The sequence below is a fragment of the Prionailurus bengalensis genome, chromosome A1 (assembly GCF_016509475.1).
Source record: "Prionailurus bengalensis isolate Pbe53 chromosome A1, Fcat_Pben_1.1_paternal_pri, whole genome shotgun sequence".
Classification (NCBI taxonomy): Eukaryota; Metazoa; Chordata; class Mammalia; order Carnivora; family Felidae; genus Prionailurus; species Prionailurus bengalensis.
The window spans coordinates 181,627,937-181,655,191 of NC_057343.1; the positions used below are offsets into that span (position 1 = coordinate 181,627,937).

Below are 27,255 nucleotides of genomic sequence, written 5' to 3' on the forward strand. Positions count from 1 at the left end.
TTAGTGACTGTACAAGAAGAGACTGTGCTCTCTGTCTCCCTCTCTGCTATGTGATGACACAGTGAGAAGGCAGCCATCTGCCAGCCAGAAAGAGGGCTCTCACTAGAACCAGACCATGCTGACACCCTGATCTTGGACTTCAAGCTCCAGAACTATGGGAAAATATATTTCTGTTGTTTAAGCCACCTAGTCTCTGAGATTCTGTTATGGCAGCCTGAGCTGCCTAAAACAGATTAAGTGCTAAAACGCTCATGACAGTCTCTAGGACATTACTTGACCTAGAAAAAGGTAATAAGTATAATACAGTTCTTTTCCATAATCTGAGACTCTGGGGATTTGCTTGAGTCGCCAGGGAAAAGGGCAGGGCTGGGAAAGTGAGTAACTGGGCAAGTTCTGTCCCCAAGGCGGACTGAACTTCTCAAAATGAGGGCTTCACACAGGAGAAGTATCCAGTGACGCAGCCAAGCTATGTCAACCTAACAGCATGGCCTAGTGCTGGCCCCTTCGCCCACACTGAGGATGCTGGAGGGGCAGATGGGATGGATTTACAACTTACTGCTGCTCTCACCAGCTCTAAGACCCTGGGCATGTCATCAAGTCCGCTAACCTGTTTCCTTCCCTATTACAGGGGATATTAACTGTCCTCATCCACAGGATTATTATGAGGATTCAGTGAAATAGCATTTTCAGCCTGACATGTACTAAGCACTCAAAAAACATGGGGCAGGGCTGGTTATTGGAAATAGTGGTAAAAGACAAAAAACCCCAACACCTTGGCAAATGTAAGTAGGCTCCTGAACAGGTACTGGTCTGGTACTGCACTGGGAATGAAGGACTGGGGCCTTGGCATGCCTATTCTCCTGAAGATACCAGTGCGAACCAGGGAGACAGGAGCCCCGCCCTTACAGAGTTAACATGCCACTGGACGTAATACAGACATGTAAGCAGATGTCTTGTGACACATGCAATGAAGAAAATAAACAGAGAGCCATTACAAAGGCTAACACTGGGGAAGGGAGTCTGTTGATGGAGCTGTCAGAAGCGAGCCTCTCAGAGGAGATGACAGGAAGAATGGGACTGGAAGGGTAAGACCAGAAGGGTAAGAGGGAACCAGCTATGCAAACAGACAGAAGAGCATCCTAGGCAGGGGTGCAGCAAGTGCAAAAGTGCCAAGGTGGAAAGGTGCAGGGCAGGCTAGGGGAGCAGAGTGGGGGGCTCTGGAGCCCAGTGAACGAGGAATGGAGTGCAGCAAGTGGCCGCATGAGACGAGGCTGGGGTGGCTGCAGGAGCCTGACCACAAAGGGCAGTGGAGGCTGTGGAAGGAACGATGGGAAGCCACTGAAGGTTTTTTGTTTAAATTGTGGTGAAATAGGGGCACCTGGGTGGCTCAGTTGGTTAAGTGGCCGACTTCAGCTCAGGTCATGATCTCGAAGTCCGTGAGTTCGAGCCCCGTGTCAGGCTCTGTGCTGACAGCTCAGAGCCTGGAGCCTGTTTCAGATTCTGTGTCTCCCTCTCTCTGACCCTCCCCCATTCATGCTCTGTCTCTCTCTGTCTTAAAAATAAATAAACATTAAAAAAAATAAATAAATAAATTGTGGTGAAATATATATAGCGTAAAATTCATTTTTAAGTGTCCAGTTCAGGGGCATTAAGTACATTTACAGTGTTGTGCAACCACACCACTGTCCATCTCCAGACCATTTTCATCCTCCCAACTTCAAGCTCTCTCCATTGAAGAAGAACTCCCTACACCCCACATCCTCTAGCCTTTGAAGGGCTTTAAATGAGGAGGTCTGTAAGCTGGCTGATCGTCTGAGATGACTGCAGACGAATGAAAGGCATGGAATGAAAGAGGCATATGAATCACTGCAAGGCAGGAGCAGACGGGCTTCGGAGAGGATGGTGGTTTGCACGAGAAGCAGAGATGGAAGAAAACTGGCAAATCTGAGAAGCACTGAGAGGCGAGCCAGACAGGACTGGGTGCAGTCCTTCCCGCCATTGTGCAGGAGTGCAGGCGCTGGTGGCGGGAGGTACTCACAGCTGACCTGGGAGCCCAGCTTGTGCTCCCAGACGGCATGCAGCTGCTGATACTCCTGCTGTGCGAGCTCTAGGCGCTGCTGCTTCACCTGGTAGATCTCCTTCTGCGCACTCAAGGCCTCCTGGGCCACCACCAGGTAATCCTTCAGCATGTGCTCCTGCTCCTGCCGCCATTGCACCCGGGGGTCCTCGATCTGAGTGGTTTCTGGAACAGACCCCAGAGACCCTAGGTCAGCACCTCACCAAGACATGTTGGGTCGGTGGCCTGTGGGATGCACTACCAGAAAACAGAGAATATAGTAAACAGAGTATCACAATAAAAGCAGATGCATTAAACTTACCTGTTAAGCAACAGAGACTCTCCATTTGGGTTAAGCCAACAAAATCAATATAAACCAGAATTAATTTCCATACCCAAAGTCAGTCTGTCTCAGAACAGCAAGGAGAAGGACCAGGTTTGAGTTCTAATCTAGACAGAGAGGCTCAAGGATATTACAGATCCTTAAGGTCATCAGTTTTGGTAAAGAGTGAAGAAAAAGAAAACAAAAAATATTTTAGAGGCTATGAAAAATAGGGACCCGATGCCTGCTGGAAATGTAAATTAGTAACAGATTTAGAAGAGGACTATCCGATGATGCACATTAAGAGCCTTGAAATGTGAATACCCTGTGACCAATAATTCCCCCATAGTATTAACCAGTAATTCCCCCACAATAATTTATTACCAAGTGTAATAAAAAATTCAGGCAAAGATGCCTTTGTACCAAACTGTGATAATAGTGATGAAAAGGATAACAAGCGCTAATATAACATCTACTCTATGCCAAGCACTGTTCTAACTACTGTACATCTCTTTGCCTCTTCAATCTTCACACTAACCCTAAAAGTAGATTTTGTTATAACCCCCACTACATGAAAGAGAAAATCTAGGCACAGATTAAATACCTTGCTCAAGGTCACATGGAAAATAACTGGTCAAATCTGCTATATTTACACAACACGCTGCCACAGCCACCAAAAATAGTGTCTTCAAAGAAATGTGAATGAAACAGAAAGAGGCCTATTATGTATAAGTGAGTGGAGGTGCAGGGGGCAAAACTGAATAATGCTGTGTTTATTGAAACAATATGTACATTCTCAAAAGCATTAGGAGAATGCTTAGCAAATAATCAGCAGTAGATATGTCTTGGTGGTACAGTATTTCTTCATTCTTTTAAAAAAATGCAATAAATATGTACAGTACGTGATCATTTGAAAAAAGGTCAAAATCCAAAAAAACAATAATTTTTTTATATGTACAATGGAATACTATTTGGCAATGAGAAAGAATGAAATATGGCCTTTTGTAGCAATGTGGATGGAGCTGGAGAGTGTTATGCTAAGTGAAATAAGTCATACAGAGAAAGATACCATGTTTTCACTCTTAATGTGGATCCTGAGAAACTTAACAAAAGACCATGGGGGAGGGGAAGGGGAAAAAAAAGTTACAGAGAGGGGAGAAGCCAAACCATAAGAGACTTAAAAACTGAGAATAAACTGAGGGTTGATAGGGGGTGGGAGGGAGGGGAAAGTGGGTGATGGGCATTGAGGAGGACACCTGTTGGGATGAGCACTGGGAGTTGTATGGAAACCAATTTGACAATAAATTTCATATTAAGAAAAAAAGAAAAAAATTTACTACCTATTAGAAAAACAAAAACAAAAAAAATTTTAAAGCTAATTTATTTATTTTGAGACAGAAAGAGAGAGAGAGAGAGAGCAGGAGGGGCAGAGAGAGAGAAGAAGACAAAGAGAATCTAAGCAGGCTAGAGGTTATCAGCACAGAGCCCGATGCAGGGCTTGAACTCACCAACTGTGAGATCATCAGCTAAGCCAAAACCAAGAGTTGGACGCTTAACCAAGCAAGCCACTCAGGTGCCCCAAGATAGACATTAAGAAAAAAAAAGGGATAGCTAACAGCTGAACAGACATGGAAGATATCAAAGCAATGTCAAGGAATCGATGTCCCTCAGCTGCCAACCCTTCAGCCATCTCCCCACTGGTGGGTGGGGTTGGGGGGCAAAACACACCAGAAACTGTATAATCATGGTCATGTGGTGAATCCAGCCAGTGGACAGGTTCTGCTTAACCGAAAGTGTTTTATTAATTTTAAGTTGGTTACTGGTATATAAAAACAGGGAGATTTAAACATTACAATCCTGATCTCTGTTTTTTCAGAAGATCTGGCCATGCTGAGTCCACAGTTTGCCACAGACCCAAGTACTCCATCAGTCTGCTGGTCTGCTTCATTCATTTATGTCATGGGTCTGACTCCTGGGGAATTTGAGTTTGTGCCTCCTTTTGTAGGGCCGATAGCTCCCATTCCTCATTCACCAAATGAGCATTTCCAATGAAAGAAAGAAGGTATAGGGAGGATGATCACAGAAGCAGCAGGGCCAAGTTACTGTCCCTACCAGTAACTGCTGTGTTACAATGGGCAGGTTGCTTAACCTTTCTGAATCTACCTCTGTAATTGTTAAAGAGGATAACAGGTCCTGCTTACCCTGCTTCTAGGAAGTTATAAAGCACTTCTGCCCAAGTAAAGTAAACAAACGTTGGTGAGAGTAAAGCCCAAACTATTTACTGGGACCAGTTTTTTAATTGTGAATAGCAATTCTTTAAACTCTTCCTCCTCCCTTTTTCTGGGAAAGAAAACAAAGTCTAAAGATTGCTGGCAGGAGCCACAAGATTGTTTCTCATAAGGAAAGCTCTGCAACCCTTCCACCAGGAAAGAAGGAGGAATATTTACAAGAAAAGATTAAAAAGGGGAGCATTTGCGGCACCTGGGTGGTTCAGTTGGTTAAGCATCTGACTTCGACTCAGGTCACGATCTCGTGGTTTGTGAGTTCGAGCCCTGTGTCGAGCTTTGTGCTGACAGCTCAGAGCCTGGAGCCTGCTTCAGATTCTGTGTCTCCCTCCCTCTCTGCCCCTCCTCCACTCACACTGTCTTTCTCAAAAATAAATAAACACAAATAATAATAATAATAATAAATAAAAAAATAAAAAGGGGGGAGCATTTTATAAAGCTGGGTCCTATGTCCCATCAGTAGATAGGGATGCCCTCAGAGTCAGGGACTCCTGAATGCCCAAGCGTTAGCCTCAGACATCCAGCTGACAGAGCCCACAGAAAAGATACAGCTGATCATGGCCAGGCTGGAGATGTTTTCTAAAATATGTAAATTTTTAAAGTTTACACTTTTGGGGAAAAATACAAAAAACGAAAATCTCACAATTCTACTACCGCAAATTTATAAAACAGTGAGAGTTTCCAGGTCTCTAATCCTACTCCCTACAGGTAACTGCTGCTAGGAGTCTCACACACTAAAAGATACTGCCCTCTAATTATACATAAACCTGTTTGTTGATACATATGTGTCTGTATACAGAAACTTATTTTTAATGCAACATGGCCCCATGTTATATATACTGGTCTGTAATTTGCTTTCATCTGCAAATGATAGATATTGTTCATCCTTCCTTATTGGGTGAAGATTTACCTCAAGTTTTTTGTTTATTCTTTTTTTTTTAGTTTTATTACTGTTTTTATTTATTTTTTAATTTTTTATTTACCTTGACCATTTAAATGGTTGCATAGTATTCCATGGAATGGGATTAGGCTGTATTTATGGTAGGGTATTAGTGGCTTCCCAGACTTCTACTGGGAAATATTTGGATTGTTTTAAGTTTTTTTGCTATTATAAACAATGCTGCAGCGACAACTGTTAAAAAAATAGTTGTGTGAACTTGTGTGATTAATTCTGCAAGATATACTTCTTAATACAGGGACTACCTTTCAAAAGGTTGTACCAATTCTTATTCTCACAAACAGCCTATGAAAGTGCCTTTTCCCCCAGATTCTCAGCAAAATTGCTTTAAAAAATGTTGGTACTTCATCCAGTAATTTTGGGTCCTGGCAGTATATTAGAATCAGCTGAGGAGCTACAAAACAGCAAAAACACAAAAAACCCTGAACCCTGCCCCAGAACATTTGTATCAGAATTTCCATGAGTGGGACCCAGGCACTGAGACTTGTGAAAGCTTCCCCAGGTGACTTCAATAGACAGACGTGGCTGAGAAACCTTGACTGACACAATTAGAATCACTTGGGGGGAATTTTAACACCCCTGATACCCAGGCCCCACCCCTGGATCAATTAGATCAGAATCTCTGGGGATGGGGATGAGGCAGTGGTGATTTGCAAAGCTCCCCAAATATTCCAGTGTGCCACCAAAGGTGAAAACCACTCTCTCAGAGGTGACAGCACAGATGTGCTAAGCGCTCACTGAAGCTGGCAGGCAAGGCTGGCAGGTGTGATGCTGAGCTCCAGGTAGGATCTCCCGCCAAAGGGCTGGCTGAGATGCTGGCCCTTGACCAGCAGCAAGGGCACACCTGGATGAACCCTTCCCAGAGCGTTCTGTTTAGTAGCGCCCTCTCTGTGGCCAAGGTCCTCTACTCCTTGGAATATAAAAGTATGGGAGAGCCTTAATTGGAGGCTGGCTACCAATTTGGGCTGCCCAGTCTCTCTTTCATAGTAGAAACCAACACAGATAGATGAATGCACACATAGACAAACAACACGCAACCTCATATCAGAACACTGGTTTCAACCTGGCTACATGTTGGAACTACCCCAGAGATTTCCACTTAATTGGTCTACAGTATGAAGTGGGCATCAATGTATGGCTTAAATCAACTTTATTAAGGCAAAATTTAAATACGATCAATGCAGGCATTGTGTATAGTTCGATATGTTTTGACAAATGTGTACACCATAAACCATCGCTTAAATCGATGGGTAAAATGTTTCCTTTACCTCAACGATCCCTGTACTCTTTCCAGGTTACTCCCACCCACCTCCTCCCTCCTCTTCAGCCTATTCAGAACTTCCTATCGATGGATGCAAAGTGTATGATCTCTGAGCCTTCCTTCTTATGCTCAGCATAAGGCTTTGAGACTCATTTATGTTGTTGTATCAGTGACTTGCTTATTACTGCTGAATAATATTCTATTGTATGAATATATCACAGTTCACTTTTTGAAAAACCTTTAGGTTGTCTCTCTCTAGTTTGGGATTATCATGAAAAGCTGTAATGAACATGCATGCACAAATCTTTGTATGGGCATATATTTGCATTTCTCCTAGGCAAAATTATCCAGCAATGGAATTGCTGGGTTGTATTGTAAGCCTATGTTGAATTTTATTTAAAAAAAACTGGCAAACTGGGGTGCCTGGGTGGCTCAGTCAATTAAGCGTGTGACTTCGGCTCAGGTCAGATCTTACAGTTCATGAGTTCATGGCTCTCTGCTGTCAGCACAGATCCTACTTTGGATCTTCTGTCCTCTCCACCCCCCACCTCTCAAAAATAAATAAACATCAAAAAAGAATAGAAAAACTGTTTTCCAAAATGGCTGTTCCAATTTACATTCTCACCACTAATTTAGTGGAGCTGTAATTCTTCCATATTCACCAACCACTGGTATTGTTAATCTTCATTTCAGTCATTATAGTGGGTATGCTGTGGTACCCGCCTGCAGTTTAAATCTGCATTTCCCCAAGGACTGATGATGGAAACATACTTTTATGTGTCCATTGGCCATCTGTATGTCTTTAGTGTTTTTTAAATCTCTTTCTTATTTTTTTTATTGGGTTGTTGGGCTTCTTACTATTTTAAGATAGGAGTCCTTTAATATATTCTTGATATAGGTCCTCTGTTAGATCTAAATATTGTAAGTATTTTTTCCTTACCTGTGGCTTACCTTTTCAGTTTCTTACTGGTGTCTTTTGAACAATAGAGGTTTACATTCAATGAAGCCCCATTCATCAATTTTTCTTTTATAGTTAGTGGTTTTTGGGTCTTGTCCCCCCCCCCCCCCCAAAAAAAAATCTTTGCCTGTTCTACAATCTTGAAGATTTTTCTCCTATGTTTTCTTCTAGATGTTCTCTAGTTTTCCATTTTATGTTTGGGTCTATGGTCATTTTGAGTTTATTTTTATACACGGTGTGAGGTGGGGACAGAAGTGGGTGTATTTTTTTTCCATGTGGACCAGCAACTATTGAAAAGACTGTCCTTTAGGATACCGGGCTTTTCAAAAGTTCCCAGGGGTGTCTAGGGAGTTGTGTTAGTTAACAGCCTTTGTCCTGCATTAGTCAGACTCTGAGAGGGTCCCCCCAGGCCCAGCCTCTTCTGCTGGTACCCTCCTTCCTGAGTCTATCACATTTGAATAGATATCTTTACATCAGGCAGGATCCTTGAGATCACCTTGGCTAGTTATTTTTTAGTTCTCATTTTTTTAAATTAAAGCTATACATGGGCACAGTTTAATCACTGAGCATTTTACACACCTGGCTACATAAAACATCATTACCCCATCCTCTTCCCTCTCAGGCTCTCCTCCCCAGAAGGCAGCTACTGCCAACACTTAGCTAAGCGCAGCCATCACTGAGAACCCCTTCTCTATCCTCCTTCGTGCTCCAAACCTCCATCTACAAACGTATTCCACACACGTTCTCCACACTCACAAGCTCTGCATATAATCCACACACCACCTCCTCCACACACCACACGCCCACTTTCTACACACACCACACGCATACCCACACGGCTAATGCTAGTGCATTCTCCAAGGGCTTTAACAACAATTGTCTTAAAAACAGCTGAACATCTGGAGAATGCCCAACCTTGTTACTATGCAAAGGAATGCAAATGAAAAGCAGTGAAGCAACAGTTTAAACCTATAATGAATTTATCAAGAAATAAGGAAATGAAAATCGCCCCTTACTGATCAAGGCATAAGGATAACAGTACCCTTATTGCCTATGACAATACAGGTTGATACAGTCTTTTGGAAGTTCTTATCAATTTAGGAACGAATATGGATCATAAGTCTCAAAAATGTTCATAGTCTCTTGCTTAGTAGTCCTATATTTGGAAATATAAACTTAGGAAATTGTCACAAAGGAGAGGAGCAATATGAATAACGATTCTCCCCCTATTTATTTATAACAAATAGATGGAAATAGTGCAGGAGATCAGCAATAGGGGTAATTATGGTGCATTTGTTTTATGTGTTAAAATGTATTGCTTACATTCATTTGATGTACTAAAAATGACAATATGAAGACTGTGTGGCATCTCTCAAATACTCATAACACAATATGAAGGGAAAACACTAGAACACATAATTTGATCCCTGATTAAAACCATCTAATCAACGGTGCTTAGGCTGCTCAGTTGGTTAAGTGTCTAACTCTTGATTTCAGCTCAGGTCATGATATCACAGTCTGTGAGGTCTGTGGGCCTGCGGGTCTGGGGCACTGCAATCAGGCTCTGTGCTGACAGTGTGGAACCCGCTTAGGATTCTCTCTCCCTCTGTCTCTGCCCCTCCCCCTGCTCACGTGCACTCTCTCTCTCTCTCTCAAAATAAATAAACTTAAAAAGAAACCCAAAACACAAAAACCATCTAATCATGATGGATGGAAACAGTCTGTGGGAGTACTGAACACTCACATCTGAAATAATGAAATGGGTTATATTTTGGAAACAGTTGTCTATATTTGTTGGTTCTCACTCCTCTGTCTCTCTCTCTCTATATATATATATCTATCTATCTACATATCTATATCTATATATAGATATAGATATAGATAGGGAGAGAGTGCACAAGCGAGGGAGAGGGACAGAGGGAGAAAGAGAGAGATAATCTTAAGCAGACTCCACGCTCAGCAAGGAGCCTGACATGGGGCTCGATCCCATGACCCTGAGATCATGACCTGAGCTACGGACTGAGCCACCTCAGGCACTGCTCCCCCACCCCTACCCCTGGTCTTCTTTCAGACTCACTCCTGAAAAAGTCCTGGCCTTTGCCCTGAGTCCTTGTCCACAGCTTCCCTCGAAAGTTGGGTCTATCTCAGTCTTCATATCTGACCCATCAGAAGCATCTGACAGGGCTGACGACACTCTCCTCAACATGCTTCCTTCAGGATGGCCTGGTTTTCCGTCTGCCTTTCTGGTCACTCCTCAGGTTTTTCTCCTTTGTGCACCCACTTACTATCTGAGAACCCCAAGACTCATTCCTTGGTCCTCTTCTCTTTGATTTACTATCTGAGAACCCCAAGACTCATTCCTTCGTCCTCTTCTCTTTGATTTACTCCTTTGGTGATCTCAGCTAGCTTCATGTCTTTAAATACTACTGTGTTGTATGCCAACAACTCCCAAACAACTAGCTTTAGCCCAGATCTCTTATCCAAACTCCAGATTCCTCCATCAAACATACCAGACTTCTCCCTCAAGTCTTAGATGTGTAACAGGTATAGAAGACTCGACATGTCCAAAATCATTTTCCTCCCTACACCCAATACTCTAGTTTTTTCCATTCAATAAATGGCAACTCCATCCTGCCAGCTGCTCTGTCCCATGAGGGCCATTCATTCCTCTTTCTCTCATGTTCCATATGCAGTCTACCAAGAAATCCTGTTGTCTCTACCTTGAAAATACATCCACATCTGGCCACTTTTCACTATCTCCACCACCAAAGCCTTGGTCTGGGGCACTGCCCTCTGTCACCTGGATGACTGCAATCATCTCTCACAAGCTTCTCTGCTTCTGTCCTTGCTCCACTAAGTTCTATTCTCAGCAAAGCAGCCAGAGTGGCCCTTTTAAGACATAAAGCAGATCATGCCACTCATCAGCTGAAAACTCTCCAATGGCTATCATCTCACACGGAGCAAAAAGCTAGAGCCCTTAAGGCAAACCACCACCCCATCTATGCCCTGCAACTCTCTGGCCTGAGGTCCTTCTCTCGGCTTCCTTACTCACTCTGCCATGTGCACACCTGCCTCCTTCTCATCCCCATGCAAGCTAAACGTGGCCACTACTCAGAGTTCTTGCTCTAACAATTCTCTACCTGAAAGGCCCCCTTATCTCCCTCAAGTCTTAGTTCAAATCTCATTTTCTCAACCAGGTCTTCTTCCTGAAGACCATGGCCACTGTCCTTCCCCACCACCCTCAAACTCATCCCAGCACGTCTCAGCCCACACTCTTTTTCTTTCTCCTATAATACTTTAATTGTCTAATGTACTACATAATATGCTTATTTGTGTTATTTTTTGTCTCTTCTGCCAGAATGAAAGCTCTCTAAGGGCCAGAATCACTGCCATTACAAACACTCTCATGTATCCCAAGTTCCAAGAACAGTGCCTGGAACATTGCAGATAGTCAGTGAATATTTGCTGAATGAATGAATGCTGGACAGTGGATTGAACCTATTCAATTCTCTTATGTTTATAACTGGAGAAGGTAATTTCAGTCTGGTTAGACAGAGGACTGGTCTGAGTCCCTGGCTCTGAATGCTTAGGCCTCGAGGGTCACACTCCCACCACCTGTACCCCACACAGGCTCCATCTGCAGAAGGTGGTGCCCTCCATCCAACCAGGACACCTTCAAAGCAAAAGGTACCCAGTGGTCTGAGAGCTGGTAAAACTGTCAGAATTCTTCCTATTGTGGCCCCCATTTACTTACCCGCCCATACATTCCATTTCTGCCATCATCTCCTCAAGAGTAAACTCTGCCAGTGCCTGCTATTCCTTCCTGCCTTCTATTTCTCCAACAACTCCCAGAAGCACCTTAAAATACTGCTCTTGCCATCAGATTTTAATGAGGGGGATGAACTCAGTAATTAGACACAAGGAGTAGACTGGTTTGGGTCCCTGTACATCACTGTTGAACCCAGCATACCGTGCAGCCCTCCAAGCATTAACCTCATTCCCTGTACACACTCAATTAGGCATATTTACTTCTCATTCTCTAGCATGCAATTGTGAGCGCTAATAAAAACCTCTGCTACCCCCAACAATGCAATTAATGTCATTAGCTGTCTCTCAGAAACTTGTCTACACTTTGGTGCCGACAAAGTCTGCTCATTCATCCATTTAGTCATGAGTTCATGCACGTATGCCCTTTCCTATTTAGCAAAGATCAAGTGCATACCTACTATGTGCCTTACCAAGCACAGGCCTGGGGCGGCATGATGAATTAGACACTGCCCTGCTTTACAACAGGCAAATGGTTATACCACAGAGTGATGAGGGGCACGACAGAGGCATAGCCAGGTGCTACTGAACTTGGAGGAGAAAGCGAATCGGGGAGCACACTCGGCTCCCTAGTAGCAGTTCGAATCCCAGCTCTGCTGTGCTTTAGCCCTGAGTGTCAAGCAGTCAGTGATGACCTTTAAGTTGCATTTATAAGACAGGGATAATCATCCTAACACCCCTCAGGGGAGCCAGGAGGATTAAGTGAGAAGACGTCTATCAGGTGTCTATTCCAGCACATGGCACAGATTGTGTGGTCAGTAAACAGAGGCTACTAGGACCTCGTGCCCTATTCTCAGCCTTCAGGCCTGGCCAGGCACATCCCATTTCATTCCATTCACCTTCCTTTTTTTTTTTTTTTAATTTTTTTTTTTCAACGTTTTTATTTTTGGGACAGAGAGAGACAGAGCATGAACAGGAGAGGGGCAGAGAGAGAGGGAGACACAGAATCGGAAACAGGCTCCAGGCTCCGAGCCATCAGCCCAGAGCCTGACGCGGGGCTCGAACTCACGGACCGTGAGATCATGACCTGGCTGAAGTCGGACGCTTAACCGACTGCGCCACCCAGGCGCCCCTCCATTCACCTCTTTCCTGACAGGACAAAGGGAATCCTACACTTCAGAAGGCTGGAAGCAAGACAGGCATGGACACGTGGGGCAGTGAATTTCAGAGGACAGGACATAATCTTGGCCAAGAAGGTGTACAAAGGATGAAGCCCAGGGGCGCCTGGGTGGCTTGGTCGGTTAAGCGTCCGACTTCGGCTCAGGTCATGATCTCACGGTCCGTGAGTTCGAGCCCCGCGTCGGGCTCTGTGCTGACAGCTCACAGCCTGGAGCCTGTTTCAGATTCTGTGTCTCCCTCTCTCTCTGCTCCTCCCCTGTTCATGCTCTGTCTCTCTCTGTCTCAAAAACAAATAAACGTTAAAAAAAAAAAAATTAAAAAAAAAAAAAAGGATGAAGCCCAAATACCCATTAAGTCTCCTTGGCTCAGGGACCATGACCTGGGTTCCTCCACCTGTTAGACAACACGCTTGTCCCTTTCTCAACCTATTCTTACATCATTGCCTCAGAGACAAAGACACTAGGAATCTTTACTCTGGATCAGGATACTTGGATCATGTACATGAAGCAAAGGTCAGCTGACCACTATAATGAGCTAGAGACACCACAACTGATACCAATCCACTATGGACACACATGTATGCATGCTGCTAGGGACATGCCGGGGCTCTGGTCTGGTAATGACAATGACACATCTGCCTTACATGGAAAAAAATCTGTACGCACAAAACTTGGTATATGTTAGGGGCGCCTGGGTGGCGCAGTCGGTTAAGCGTCCGACTTCAGCCAGGTCACGATCTCGCGGTCCGGGAGTTCGAGCCCCACGTCGGGCTCTGGGCTGATGGCTCAGAGCCTGGAGCCTGTTTCCGATTCTGTGTCTCCCTCTCTCTCTGCCCCTCCCTCGTTCATGCTCTGTCTCTCTCTGTCCCAAAAATAAATAAACGTTGAAAAAATTGGTATATGTTAAAGAAAAGGATATCTGCATATACACACAAACATACAATCGGAATATTTCTGGAATGATACACAAGAAATTATTAGCAGTGGTTGCTTCTGTAAAATTGGGGAGATGGGTTGTGAGGGGAGAGTTTTAGATTCTATTTAAAATCCTTCTAAATGGTTATTTTGTACGAGCATACATTATCTATCTATATCTACATCGACATCTCTATCTCACTCTATATAAAACAAAACACAATCTGGCTTCAAGAGCCTCTGCCGGCAGCTCTTCCAGACTTGGGGGGTGGGTGTGGAGGTAGAGGGATGGGGTGCAAGATGGGGAAGGGATGCTGGACAGGAACTTACTGGTGTTGTGGTCTATGAAGTAGTCTCCGACCTGTGGGTCATACGCCTCTTCCCATCCTAGTGGCAACTCATCACTAATGCAGTCAGCAAAGGTGAGTGGTTTGGTGTACCTGGCAAGGGAGAGGAGAAACACACTCCATCAGCCCAAGGTCCCCAAAGCCCTGCAATTCACTGCTTCTCTCAGCCCCCCGCTCCTCTGGATTGACCCAGCAGAGCCACAGACTTTGCACTAACCCCAACTCTGCTGTGCCCAAGGCCCCCAGGAAGGTGAGTGCATGGCAGCAGCAGCAGGATTACGTCACCCAGGAGGGAAGCAGGGATTCGGCATTCCAGGCCTAACTCTGCCACTGATTTGGGAATGATGTGAGCACGTCAGCTTCCTTCTCTGGGCCTCTGTTTCTGCATCTCTGGGCGGTGTGCAGAAAAAGGTTCGAAGGTCAAGTCTCGCTTCTGGACTGGGACTCCAGCCCTCACTGGCTTCTTCATCTGTGACTCACTTGCCCACCCCACCCCCAGTCTTCATCCTGGCTCTACCCTATGTCTGTTGTGCCCACTTGCCCTCTGGAATGCTGGCTTACAGCAGCATCTAGAATGGCAGATGTTCCATCCTTATGAATTTGGCCAGAAGCAGTATTTATCTGCTTCTTGAGCCGTTCCTAAATGCCTATACCCACCTCTGTCCTTCCCCAGATAACCCAGGCCAAACTGATCTTTTTGGTAATAACCACTCTCTAAGACCCCATTTTGGTGTTCAGTGGTGGTAATCACCCACTTGGTGGCTAAGTCAGACAGACAAATCATCCAACTAAATGAACTAAGGCCTGTCAAGGCTGGAAAACAGCACAAACCATCGTTTAAGCATTTCAGTCAGAGTGCAAGGAGCCACGAACCTAGATATACAGCCAATCAGCCTGAGTGGCCCCTCCAAAAAGCCCCTTTGGTTTCTCCTATTACTGCCTCTGCTTAAAACCCATACTCTCTCCAGTCTTTTCCCAAGCCCTCAGAGTCCTGGGAGGCCACACGGCTCTGTTTCGTCACCCTTTGGATAGAGTGGCTAGCTTACACACAAAAGGACAGGAAGAAAATAGACTGAAATAGGGTCCAGGATTTCTGATCAAGACCTTCCCTCCAAGCCTCAGAAAACTACCCTCTCTCCTGTACTGTGCAATCTCCTTTACTATAACCACTCCAGCTCAGATTTAAAGCAAAATATATAGGGGAGGGGTGCCTGGGTGGCTCAGTTGGTTAAGCATCTCACCCCTGATCTCAGCTCAGGTCATGATCTCACACTTCATGTGTTCAATCCCTGTGTCAGGCTCTGTGCTGACAGCATGGAGCCTGCCTGGGATTCTCTGTCTCCCTCTCTCTCTACTCCTCCCCTTGCCCTCTCAAAAATAAACATTTAAAATATATGTGTGTGTGTGTGTGTGTGTGTATACACACAGGCACACACACACACAATAGATATATAGAAATATACACTATACTACTACTACTACTACTACACACACACACACACACACACACACACATATATGGGAGAAAAGAAACACTGAAAAAGCCCCTGGTGGACAGAATGTGGTGTGCCCAACGTGCCACTACATATCCAAGGTCAGGCAGGCTGCGAAAAATACCTACTGAATAAATGGAGATTCCAAAAGCTTCCGTTAGTCAGTAATTTACTGCTGCATTGTGGGAGACGATGAGGGTGAGGCTAGAGGTAAATATGATATGCGAAAGACTAAGCACCGTCAAATAAAGATTCAATAAGCATCACTTATATTGGCTGTGTGGGTTTGGCAACTTATTTAACTTCTCTGAACCTTAGTATTTGTATCTGAAAAGTGGGATAATAATAACTGTCCAGGTTAGGTTAACTAACGTCATGTTTTAAGAGCATTTAGCACAGATACTGGTGTGAATGAGTGCTCACAAAACATCAGTTATTGTTATCTCCATTTCCCAGAAGGGGAAACTGAGGCTAAGAAAGACTAAATAACATTCTCCAAGTCAATGACAAAACTGGGATTTCAAGCAAGGAAATGTGTCTCCAGAACTCCTGCTGTGTGTGAGCTCAAGGGTTCTTTTGAAAGTTGACATCTTCAGTGCATCTCCTGAGCCCCATGGAAAAATCACAAGCCACTGTCTTGGAGTCAAAGCAGGGAAAAATGGAGAAGACACACAGGTGATAGGGACTTCCCTCAGCAGACGATACTCCTCATTCAGGTACACCTGTGCCAGTCTGGATAGAAGTCCTGCAAAGCGGTCTTCAGCCCATGCCACCACCACCACCGCCGCATGCCCTGCCCAGACTTCAGAAACAAAAGGCCACATCCCATAGTGCCTCCCTCTCCTCAAACTTCACCAAGTGGTTCTCCCTTACAGACAATGAAGACCAGTGAACTCCAAGAGCCAAATCTCATCCAACAACATTTTATGCAGCAAATCTTTGAAACAGCCTCTGAAGAAAAAGTCCACACGCAGGCATACCTCTCCACGGAGAGTTACTCTCTTACTGAGGAAAGAAAAATCTGTGAGGGACCAGGAATGCTAGAGTCAGACCTCTTTTTCTGACTCATTCTTCTCTCTGCCCTCTGCCCTGAAAGCCTTGCCTGCCAGCCTGGCTGCAGAGATATGAATCTTACTATATATACCTTTTGCCACCCAGAAAACCAAAAAGATACGTCCCTTTCTGACAGTTCCCCTGGATCATCACCTTTCAAAATTCCTCCCTAGGGATTAATTAAATGCTTTCATCAATGGTGCATCTAAGCAACAGATTCCTGTGTCCCCCACAACTGGTGCTTGATAAATATTTGTGGAATGGGTGACTGTAATAATGAATATGTAGGAATGAAAAATAAATGTATTGTTCTACATTTTGCTAATACGGAAGGATGCTCTCAATATATTATGAGAACAACACTGTTGAAAGAGAAAATCGACAGGATACTACTATTGTATATTTTGCCTAAAAATTTGTGTGCAAGTGTGTGTGCATGTTGCATGCGTGTGTGGGAGAGAAACTGGGTGCTCACTTTGGCAGCACATATGGAAGAGAAACTAGAAAGATGTACATTAAAATGTTACCTTGGTACACAGATTTTAATGTAATTTCTTTTACTAATTTCTCTGTAATGTTCATGTATCAGTGTAATTAAACTATTTAATAATGGCTAAATCTAAGCCTAGAAAGCAAGTTATATATGTCATGTTCTCTCTCTGGGTAGTAGGCACTATTGTTTCATTTTACGAATGAGAAAACATGCTCAATATCACACAGTTAGTAAACCACAGAAGTATAACCTGAAGCCCCACTACCTGACTCCCAAACCTGAGCTTTGCTCATAAAAATTAACAAGACCAAGAACAATCTGGAACACAAAGTAGGCTATGCCAGAGATACAGATGACGACTCTGGACCATCAGGGGCAAGTCTGAAGTAGGCAAAACGCACTGGAGCTTTGGTATATTTGCAACTTCAGCCCCCTGTGCCTTGGTACGAAGATGTTCAACACATTGGATAATCCACAGCTGCTTAATGAAAAGACAATCAAATGTTTCAAAGTCATCCAAGTCATCAATACCAGTGATTCACTGAACTCCCTGTGAGGGTGAGGACTGGAGACGGGGCAGGTCTGCAACACCAAAATGCATTACTTTTCCAGAAAACCATACACCCGGCTGATCATTCCAGCCTTCAACACTGAGGAGTCAGAACTGAGATAAGTAAGCGCAAACATCAGTAATGTGACTGTCATAGAGATATCCTACAGGAGGCGCTGAGAGGTGCACTTCTACTTGCCGCAAACACAGAAACTGTGCCCATCAGGGATAAAGAAGAGTGAGTCAAGAGGGCACCCAAAGACAGAAGAAGAGGGCATGTGGAGAAAGGCAGGCTCTGGTTTGATATTCAGGGTTCCCCCTCAAAGCAATCTTGGGGGAAAAGCCAGAGGGCTGATATCCTGGATCCCAGAGCTCTTCCATGGGAAAGAGAAAAGCTTCTATTGGGAGACTATGCAACTTACAAGAAATCTGGACAGCAACATTCTCTCTGGAACAAATGCCAAGAAGGAGATGAATTATTCAGTGTGCAGCAACGTGTCATTCAGAGAATCAGGATGAAGAGAAGTGTTTTTAGCTGCACAAAGATTTAAACACACACACACACGTATATGCACGTGCACACATTCACTCTTCCTGCCAGAGAGAAGAACGGTCTGTTTAAACCAGTTCCCCCTGGGAAACTGTGGGTGCTTCTCTGGCCTGCAATGTTTCCCCTTGGGCAAGTGCCAAGAATGTGAGCTGGGAAGAGATGTCTGCTTTCAGATGTGGCCCAGACTTGGGGGCTTGCCTGGAACTCCCTGCCCCCACCCTCTGATGAAGCGATTCACCCCATTTCAGCTTCAGGGCAGTCTCCAGCCTCCACGTCCTGGGCTACTGAAAACCCCAATCATGAAATCGAAATGCCCCAAACGCTGGAGTGGCAAGAGGGAAGAGGGCCAAGCAAAAACTAGTTCTGCCTCTTCTTAATTACAAATCTCTGAAGGAACACAAACATTCCTGAATGTTTCACAACAGGGCCTCCTGGAAAAGAGGCCCGGATGTGTCACCTTGGAGACAGGTAGGTTCTGCCAGGATCACCCTATGGGGAGCACACTACAGGGAGCACAAGGGCACACCTGTCCAGGAACACAGGCTCCTTGCCCTCCTCCAGCTTCGTGTCGCTTTCCTACGGTCTGTGGGAGAGGCTCCCAGATTGCCATGGCTGGCATTCGGTATTCAGGCGGTGCATCCCTTCTAAGCAGGCAGCTCAGAGAATGAACGGAAGACCTTTTGCCAAGTCTAACACTGGGTGGTGATTCTCTGGAGACTGAAGAACGCGTAGCATATCTTTCATGTTCTTAATGCTTCCCCAGCAATCTGAATGCTTCCCACAGTAACCTCATTATGGCCTTCCAGCAGGATGCTGGCCCCCAACTGGGCTCTCTCAGAGGGCCAGCTGGGCGGGATCACTTTCTAAAGGGCCCTCCAGATTCTAAGCCAAGAACTGTCCAAACTTTCAGCGGAACCTCTCCTCCCAGCTCAGGCAGGATGAGCCGGCCGGCTCCTCCGCCCCGGGTGTTTCACACGCATAGTTCCCATAGCTTAGATTGCACAACTGACTTCGCAGCCTCACCTCCAGGCTGCTGCAGAGCACAGCTGCCCCTTCACCTTTTGCACCTTGAAGGCTGGGGTGGGTAGGAAGAAAGTGCAATATTTGAAGTCCTCCTTCATTCCTTTAATTCAGTTCTGTTCAAACACCTTCATTCATACGTCTAACAAATCTGGGGGAGACAAAATCTCAGAGCTTGTTAGGAGAGCTGCGCACACAGAACAGCTGAAACTTCCTAAATGCCAAATGCAGAAGTGGACAAGACAGACAGGGACCTGTCCTTACATTCTAGTAGGAGACACACCCCAACCAGGAAGCAAGTCACCGAAATCATGTCAGAGATTCATGCTATTCAGAAAAATACAACAAGGGGGTGGGATCAAGGGTAATGGGGTGGGGGGTGTAAGAGAGGGAGTGTCAAGGGAAGCCTCTTGCAGAAGATGGATCTTGGAGCGGAGACCCGATGCTGGGAAGCAACGGGAAAGGCCAGTTGGGGAGGGACAATGTTGGTGAGTTCGAGGAGGTAAAAGGCCACATAACATATCTTTATGTTATAAGCGATGTGGTAGGGACACAAGGGTGAAGAGGACAGACTTTTAGGGCTCTGGGGTCCCTGATAAGTGCCACCCCTGTGCCAAGTGGCAGAAGGTGGTCTAGAGAAGCTCCCTGCCTCACCTTCTGCTCTCTCTCCTGTCCATCAGTCCTTCAAGCAACACATATTTACTGCACAGACACAGTAGCCTGGTCCCATGCCAGACACCATGAGGGCTCCAACACTTGCATAAGCCTCGTTTCTGCCTTCAGGAGAAGTGGGTCTGGCTAGGGAGCCAAGGCTTACCCTTAAAACAGGCAGTGACCCATCCCCATGGCATTTGGTGATTGCATACGAAGTGGCTATGCTACCCGGGGCTGTGAACCACAGGCAATTAGAGGATGTAGGGATGGTTACTAAGCTGCTAGGTCAGCTGTTCAGATGTGAAAGGCCAAGGGTTTGGGAGACTGGAGAGACTGGGGAAACAGGGTGTCGTCAGGAAAGGCTGGAGGAGGCAGGAAGGAAGAAGAAGGTGGTCGGCTTCACAGCTACTGTGGAGACAGGTCAGCTACTACCCACAAAGGCTCAGGAACTCATGCTAGTCTGAAAACTTTGCTCCACCTCTTCCACAATCACAGGTGTGCTACGTAACCTCTTTAGGAGGAGTTTCCTTCTCTGTGAAACTTAGAGTCCCAATCTCATAAGGGTGTGGTGGGGATCAAACGAGATAACCCATATGAAGTGCTTTGCACAGGGCCTGGAATGTAATAAGCCCTCAGTCACTGTGGGTTGTTAACGGGATCTGTTGAGAGGCTTTCTGCTCTGTGCATTGTGAGAATTGTGCGTCACCTTTCCCCTTAGGTGGTCAGATGTGTTAGTGATCCTCATCAGCATCATTCTTCATCTCAAGAGATAACCCATAGTGGCTAAAACTCCCAAGCTCTACAGTCAGCCACCTGTGTCCCCAAGCAGGCACTGTCACTTACTTTTTGTCCTTGGGCATGAACCCTAACCTTCCTGAATTTGCTTCTTTGTCTGTATAGTGGGGATGTAGAGAATGATGACCTAGTTAAGATGACCTGTGTGGACCCCATGGCATACAGGGCTTCAACCAACATTAGCTGGTATTATGAGTTAGGTTTTCTATCCCTATTTCCATGATGGGGAAACCGAAGCAAAATAATCGTCCAGGTTAATAGCCAATACACCCTGCACTGTACTCCACAGCCTCCTTTCCTGGAGGGGCTGGGACTACGTATACTCTCCCTTTTTGGATTAAAAAAGGGTTTGTCTCTCCCAATCTGCTCTCTGGAGGAGGTGTTTACACCAGGAACTCCCCAGCTCTCCTCTTAAACAATTCCCTCCCTTCCTCCCTCCACTCTCAAAACACCTGTCTCAACATTCTGGTGTTTTTGCCCCCAGACCTCTTTGCTTCCCTACTTTGGTTGGGCTGGTTTATCCAGAAGCTTTCTTGGCCTAGTCCACTCCCATTCCTGGAATTTTTTTATGGGGAAAAGATGAGGAAGGAGCAAAGCAGGAGGGAGGGTTCCAGACTGCTCTCCATGCACTCCTCTCCTCTTTAGGTTGCCCCCTTCCCATACACACCAGTGGCTCACCCCCCTGCTAAATATTGTCTTCACTCTGCCCCCACTGAGTTCTTGGGGCCAGTCTCCTTCCTCTACCTCCATCCCCAGGTCTCTAGGTCTAACCATTCCCCAATTCCCTCCAGCTCACTGACACAGTGATAAATCCATGCTGCTATCCCTCTGCATACCACTTGCTGGGATTTAAGATTATGGCCCTGAGAACCAGATGGTGCATTAGAGTAGGCATGGCCAACTGACTACCGGAAGGCCAAATTCAGCCTAGAGCCTGCAGTAGCTTGTTTTAGCAGTAGCTTGTAGCACTTTGTTTTAAAAGTGGAATTACCATGGCTTTTGGGGGCAGCACTCTTACTGAACACCTTACCCTGCTCTATAACATGTCACTCCAACTTGTGTCTTACCAAAAGGCAGCATAGAGTAATGATTGAGAGTACAGGGCTCTGGAGCTAGACTCCTGGGTTTGAATCCAGGCTCTGCCATTTTCAAGCTGTATGACCTTGGGCAAGACACTTAAACTCTCTGCAGTCCAGCCTTCAAATGTGAAAAACAGGAAAAATAATAATGCATTTATTGAACACTATGTGCCAGGAACTCTTCTACGCACTTTATGTATATTAACTTACTTGGCCCTCATAACTACCCTTTTAGGAAGGTACCTTTCAGATCTACTTCACAGTGTTGAGAATTAAACGAGATAATGCATAAAACAGAAATTTGGAATACAGTGAATAAATGTGAGCAATTCATTATTATCTTCATTGCTGTCCAAAGGAGGCCTCTAATGCAGAGGTATTAATGAATGATAAAACTGAACAGGACATCTGGAATCTGACAAACCAACCCCCTTGTTTTACTGAGGATGATGCGAAAACTGAGGCACAGAGAGAAAAGACTTGTCCAGAGCCACCCAAGAACCCATTAGCAGAGCAGAGACTAAAACCTGGAATCAGTCCCAGGCCTGCATCACACTCATGACACCAAGAGATCAAGCCAACCTGGTGCTGAATTTGGCTCCGTATGAAATGCAGTGAAAATCTGAACACCCTGCAAGACATAATTACTGATAGTATTTTCTGGGCTAACTAACCCTGCAAAACTAAAAGGAGAATTACCACTGGGCAAGAATCCACTCATGGAGAGACAAAGCTGGGAGATGGACCCTTCGTTTTGCCCATTTCCTCATTAGAGGGCAACTTCCTGAAAGCCCAACACCACAACAGAACAGGGCACCTGCTTTATGTGTTTGTCCCTCACCCAGCTCCACCCAGCTTCATCCTCATTCCTGAATTGGAGCTAGGCTAAGACAGTTCTGTGCCCTATAGAAAGGGCCAGTTCTGTCCTTCTTAGCTGTGTAAATTTAGCCTATTCCTTCCCCAGCTCTGAGCCTCAGTTTCCCCATAGGTATAAAACGGTTAAGAAAGTCTGCCTTGCAGGGTTCTTGCAGAGGCTAAATGAATTAGTACATGAGAATGACTCAACACAGCACTTGGCATGTACTGTTGGGTAGGCTATGCAGAGCTCCTCCTTTCTGTAGTCAGGACCTTGAGGGCACTCACCCCCCAGCTTTACTCCTTCTGGTCCCATGAGCTAGGGGTCTCCCCAGGTGCTCCAGCTCTAAGAGCAGGGGCCATAGCCCACCCTTCCCTGGAATTTGACTATTCCTCTGTTCTGTGAGCTCTGACCCTCCCCCACCCATGCAGGCCAGAAGAGCTGGTCCTTCTAGAAGTAATTGGCTATGAAGGCTTCTCCGGGATCCTGCCTTGATCTGTGGCCCCTTCCATGACAGCACCACTTAGAGCATTGGAAGGGGAAAGACGAGATCTGGGTTTGAATCTTGATGCTGCCACCAGATTAGCCATGGAAGAAGAAGCCAGGCTTCCTACCCTTTCTGGGCTTCCCATCTGCAAAACAAGGGAGTTGTAATATGGTATCTTTAAGGCCCCCTTTGCAGTTTTAGCCTGCATAAATCTATTATTTGGCTGCCTGTCCCAAAGGTCAAGAGCATTGTGTGGTTGCAGTGAAACAAGAATGAAAACATCTTTTGCTGAAATCCTGTTAAGTATGAGGCACTGGACCATATGCTCTATATAAAGTAAATCATTTCCTTTATCTTCACAACATTTCTGTGAGGCAGGTATTGCCACCTTTATTTAACCAACAAGGAAACCAATGCTGAATCATTACCATCACCACCACCACCACCACCATCATCATCATCAATGCTAAATTTTGTTGAGGGTTTACAAAGTACCAGGCACTATTCAGGCTCCCTTACATAGACTATATTTCAATGATTCTAAGCTGCACATTTAAAATACATCTCAACATCTCTGAAATTGGGATGTGTCTTGCCGCTGCTTACTGACATCTTCCACTGTCAGCCAGGCTGCAGTCCTGATGGAGGTGTTCCTGCCTGTGTACAGACATCAAAGATGTCATGGGCTTAGGATAAGATCCCAGAGAGGACAGTGGAGCACTTTTATCCCCTAGGAACCAAATGGTTGTGGGGAAGGGTTGAGGAGGCAGTGACCAGACACGTTTAGCAACATTCCCCAAGCAGGAGTGCAAATAGGCTAACTCTACATGATTGCCTAGCTGGCTTCAGAGCTCAGCACCAAAGCCTTTGACTTCCTCTGTGGGTCGTTATAACAAGGCTGTACCACCAACACTTTGAGGGTAACAAGGAAGCTATTCAAAACACAGACACCAATAATCCTGAGTTAAAAAGTGACTCCAAAGAATTGGATTCATGAAACTAACACAACACTGTATGCTAACTATACTGGAATTAAAATAAAATAAATTAAAAAAAAAAAAAAAGAACTGGATTTGGAATAGGAAGATGTTTTAGGAATCCTGGATCTTTACTTTGTTTATCTAGTGGGGTTTTGGTTTTTTTTGTATGTATAAAAGTGATATGTGAGTTAAAAAAAATCTAAGTTTGAAAGATTTATTTCGGGGCGCCTGGGTGGCACAGTCGGTTAAGCGTCCGACTTCAGCCAGGTCACGATCTCGCGGTCCGGGAGTTCGAGCCCCGCGTCGGGCTCTGGGCTGATGGCTCAGAGCCTGGAGCCTGTTTCCGATTCTGTGTCTCCCTCTCTCTCTGCCCCTCCCCCGTTCATGCTCTGTCTCTCTCTGTCCCAAAAATAAATAAACGTTGAAAAAAAAATAAAAAAAAAAAGAAAAAAAGAAAGATTTATTTCAATAAGTATGAGATATGTGTTTTATGTAATTTTAAAACACTGGATTATAATTTAATTGGTAGCATTTTCCCTTTCTTAGTGGCACATGAAATAATGGTGCTTCTTAAAAAAATGAATGTTGAGTTGATTTGTAATAACCCCAAGCTGGGAACAACCCAAATGTCCATTAATAGTTGAATGGATAGACAAATGTATATCATATAATGGAATACTACACAGTAATAAAAAGGAACAAACTGTTAATCCATGCAACAATGTATATGAATCTCAGAAACATTATGCTGGATGTAAGTCAGGGAAACAGAGACTATACTATATAATTCCATTTATATAAAATTCTGGAAAATAAAACATAACCTATAGGGACAGAAAGCAGATCTGAGTTTGCCTGTGGATCCAGGTGGAAAGAGAGAGGGGTTACAAAGGGGCACAAAGATGGAAATGTTTGTTATATTGATTATGAAGATGGGTTCACAGATGTACATATGTATGTCAAAACTCATCAAATTGCCTCTTTAAATGCATACCATTTAGTGTTTCAATAATTGATTTCTCAATAAAATTGTAAAGAAAAAAGGAAAGAAAAACCCTATATTCAATGCAATAGAATAATAATTTAAGATAATCTTATAAGTACTATTATCAGGTCCATTTTACAGATGTGGAAACTGAGGCAGAGAGCAGTGAGCTGATACACCCAGGAACACTCAGGTAGTTGAGACGTAAATCCAACTGGCCTCAATTCTCAGGTCTGCCACTGAGTGACTGCAGCCATGGCCTTTTCCCATCCTGGGCCACTATTTCCCCATCCCTACCATGAAAAGATGACACAGTGATTGCTACGGGGCTTTTCAGTACTGAGTTTCCAAGACTGCCCTAAGTACTTGTCCAAGGTCATACCGCCACAAAGAAGGAGATTCCCCTAGGCACCCAGATTTCCTGACTCCTCCCCCAGTTTCTGGTGTCTATATTCACTCATTCTATGAGCACCCCTCCTGACATCTCCTTATTATATACAGCAGTATATATTATTATATACAGCAGTAGTTCTCAACCTTGAGTTGTATCAGAATCCTCTAGAGGGCTTGGTAACCCACAGATGGTTGCAACCCCCCTCCACCCAGGTTCTGATTCAATAGGTTTCTGATTCTGGGCAGGGCTGAGAATTTGCATTTGCTACAAGCTCCCAGGTAATGCTGATATTTCTGGTCCTGGTACCATACTAGGACCCACCAGTGGGTCCTAAGCCTCCTCTACCTATAGCCTCCTCTACCTCATAACTGCAGGGACTTTATTTATTTATTTTTTAAGTTTATTTATTTTGAGAGGGGGGAGGGCAGAGAGAGAGAAAGAGGGTCCCGAGCAGCCTCCACAATCAGCACAGAGCTGCACGTGGAGCCCGACGTGAGGCTTAAACCCATGTACTGACAGATCATGACCTGAGCAGAAATCAGGAGTTGGAAGCCTAACTGACTGAACCACCCAGGTGCCCCATAACCGCAGGGGCTTTAAAGAATGGTATCCAACCTTGTGTTCAAGAAATGCCTCTCCTTCTCCATGAAAGCTTTCTGCCTCCTGCCCCACTCTGCAGAGCCTGGTCACGGTCACCCAGCCTCTCTCAGAGCACAGCCATGTAGGCAGACTGTATCAGCCCTTTGCCAGTGTTTGCTGAGTTCCTGTCCCATACAGTATCTTGCCTGAGGTCCCACAGCCAGTGAGCATGGAGACAGCATTTGGATCTGATCCAGGAACTCAGGTTCTCAACTACTGGGCTGGTCTATTTATAGTAGGCCCTCAGTGAGCATCATTTTCTTTCCTATTCATTTCACATCAAATGCCTTTTTTTACTTTGCATCCCTTTGCAGATGGAAGGCCAAGCAGGGCTGGGGGCGGGGGTGGGGGCAGCTGGCAGTACCTGGCCTGCCAGCTTTATAGGACCTGTTCTACAGGTGCAGGACTAGATCACAGAGTCCACTGGCCCTATCTCTGCAACCATCAAGGGTCTTCTGGGCACCCTTTGTGTCTTCAGATTGACACCTGCCATCTCATGCTATAGCCCACACAACTTCTATCAGCCTGGGCCCTCCAAACTCTGTATCTCGCTATCTCTTGCTGCCCCTGTATGCATATATCAGGGGCTCCAAAAACCTGGCTTCCAACCACCCCTCTTTTCCAAGGATTTCCACCAGGATCACTGAAAGAAGCCTTTTCAAAGTTGAACCATGTATTTGACACTAGATGTGACCTGCCGAAGCCCTGGGGGGGCATGACTCTGCCCCCACACCCCCTAACACTATCCTATGGGCAGCAGGGCCAGGGCAGTTTCCTGGGTTGCCCACCTAGGCAGTTAGGACCTTCCTGATATCTCTCCTAGATATTGCAGCTGGCTGCTCTAGGAAAGCACAAGCCGGCATGGCCTGGCTGTGTCTGAGAATCTGAAAAGCTGCAGACACCCAAGTGTCTGCTGACTGCATCACAGTGAGCAGACTGATCTAGCCCAGAAGCTCACCTCGTCTGTCCATCTAACTGCTACTTCCTTATTTCCCAAGATCACAGAGGACTACAGTAACTGACTACAAAGGAGCCTTGCACAGGAGTTGAAAAGAAAATGGTTTCACCTCTAAGAAATAGGACTTTTTTTAAGGGTTTATTTTCCTCCCATCATTTCTTTTTTAAAGAAGAAAATAAATAGAATGTTGTTCCCTGAAGGAAAGCCCTACCTAACAAGTGAAC

The 27,255-nt window shown here is 45.2% G+C and overlaps 1 protein-coding gene across 3 annotated transcripts in view; it reads right to left on the reverse strand.

Moving 5' to 3' along the window:
- WWC1 (WW and C2 domain containing 1) overlaps window positions 1-27,255 on the reverse strand; it is a 155,180-nt gene that overhangs the window by 68,015 nt on the left and 59,910 nt on the right. Inside the window, exons 2-3 of one of the 3 annotated variants that reach the window (XM_043596305.1) lie at window positions 14,029-14,138; window positions 2,039-2,242 (exon numbers count right to left, since the gene is read on the reverse strand). In XM_043596305.1, coding sequence (XP_043452240.1) covers window positions 2,039-2,242; window positions 14,029-14,138 — 314 coding nt within the window. Of the gene's footprint in view, window positions 1-2,038; window positions 2,243-2,378; window positions 2,419-14,028; window positions 14,139-27,255 lie in introns of those variants that run through there. The other 2 variants (XM_043596319.1, XM_043596312.1) reach the window with 2 other exon arrangements.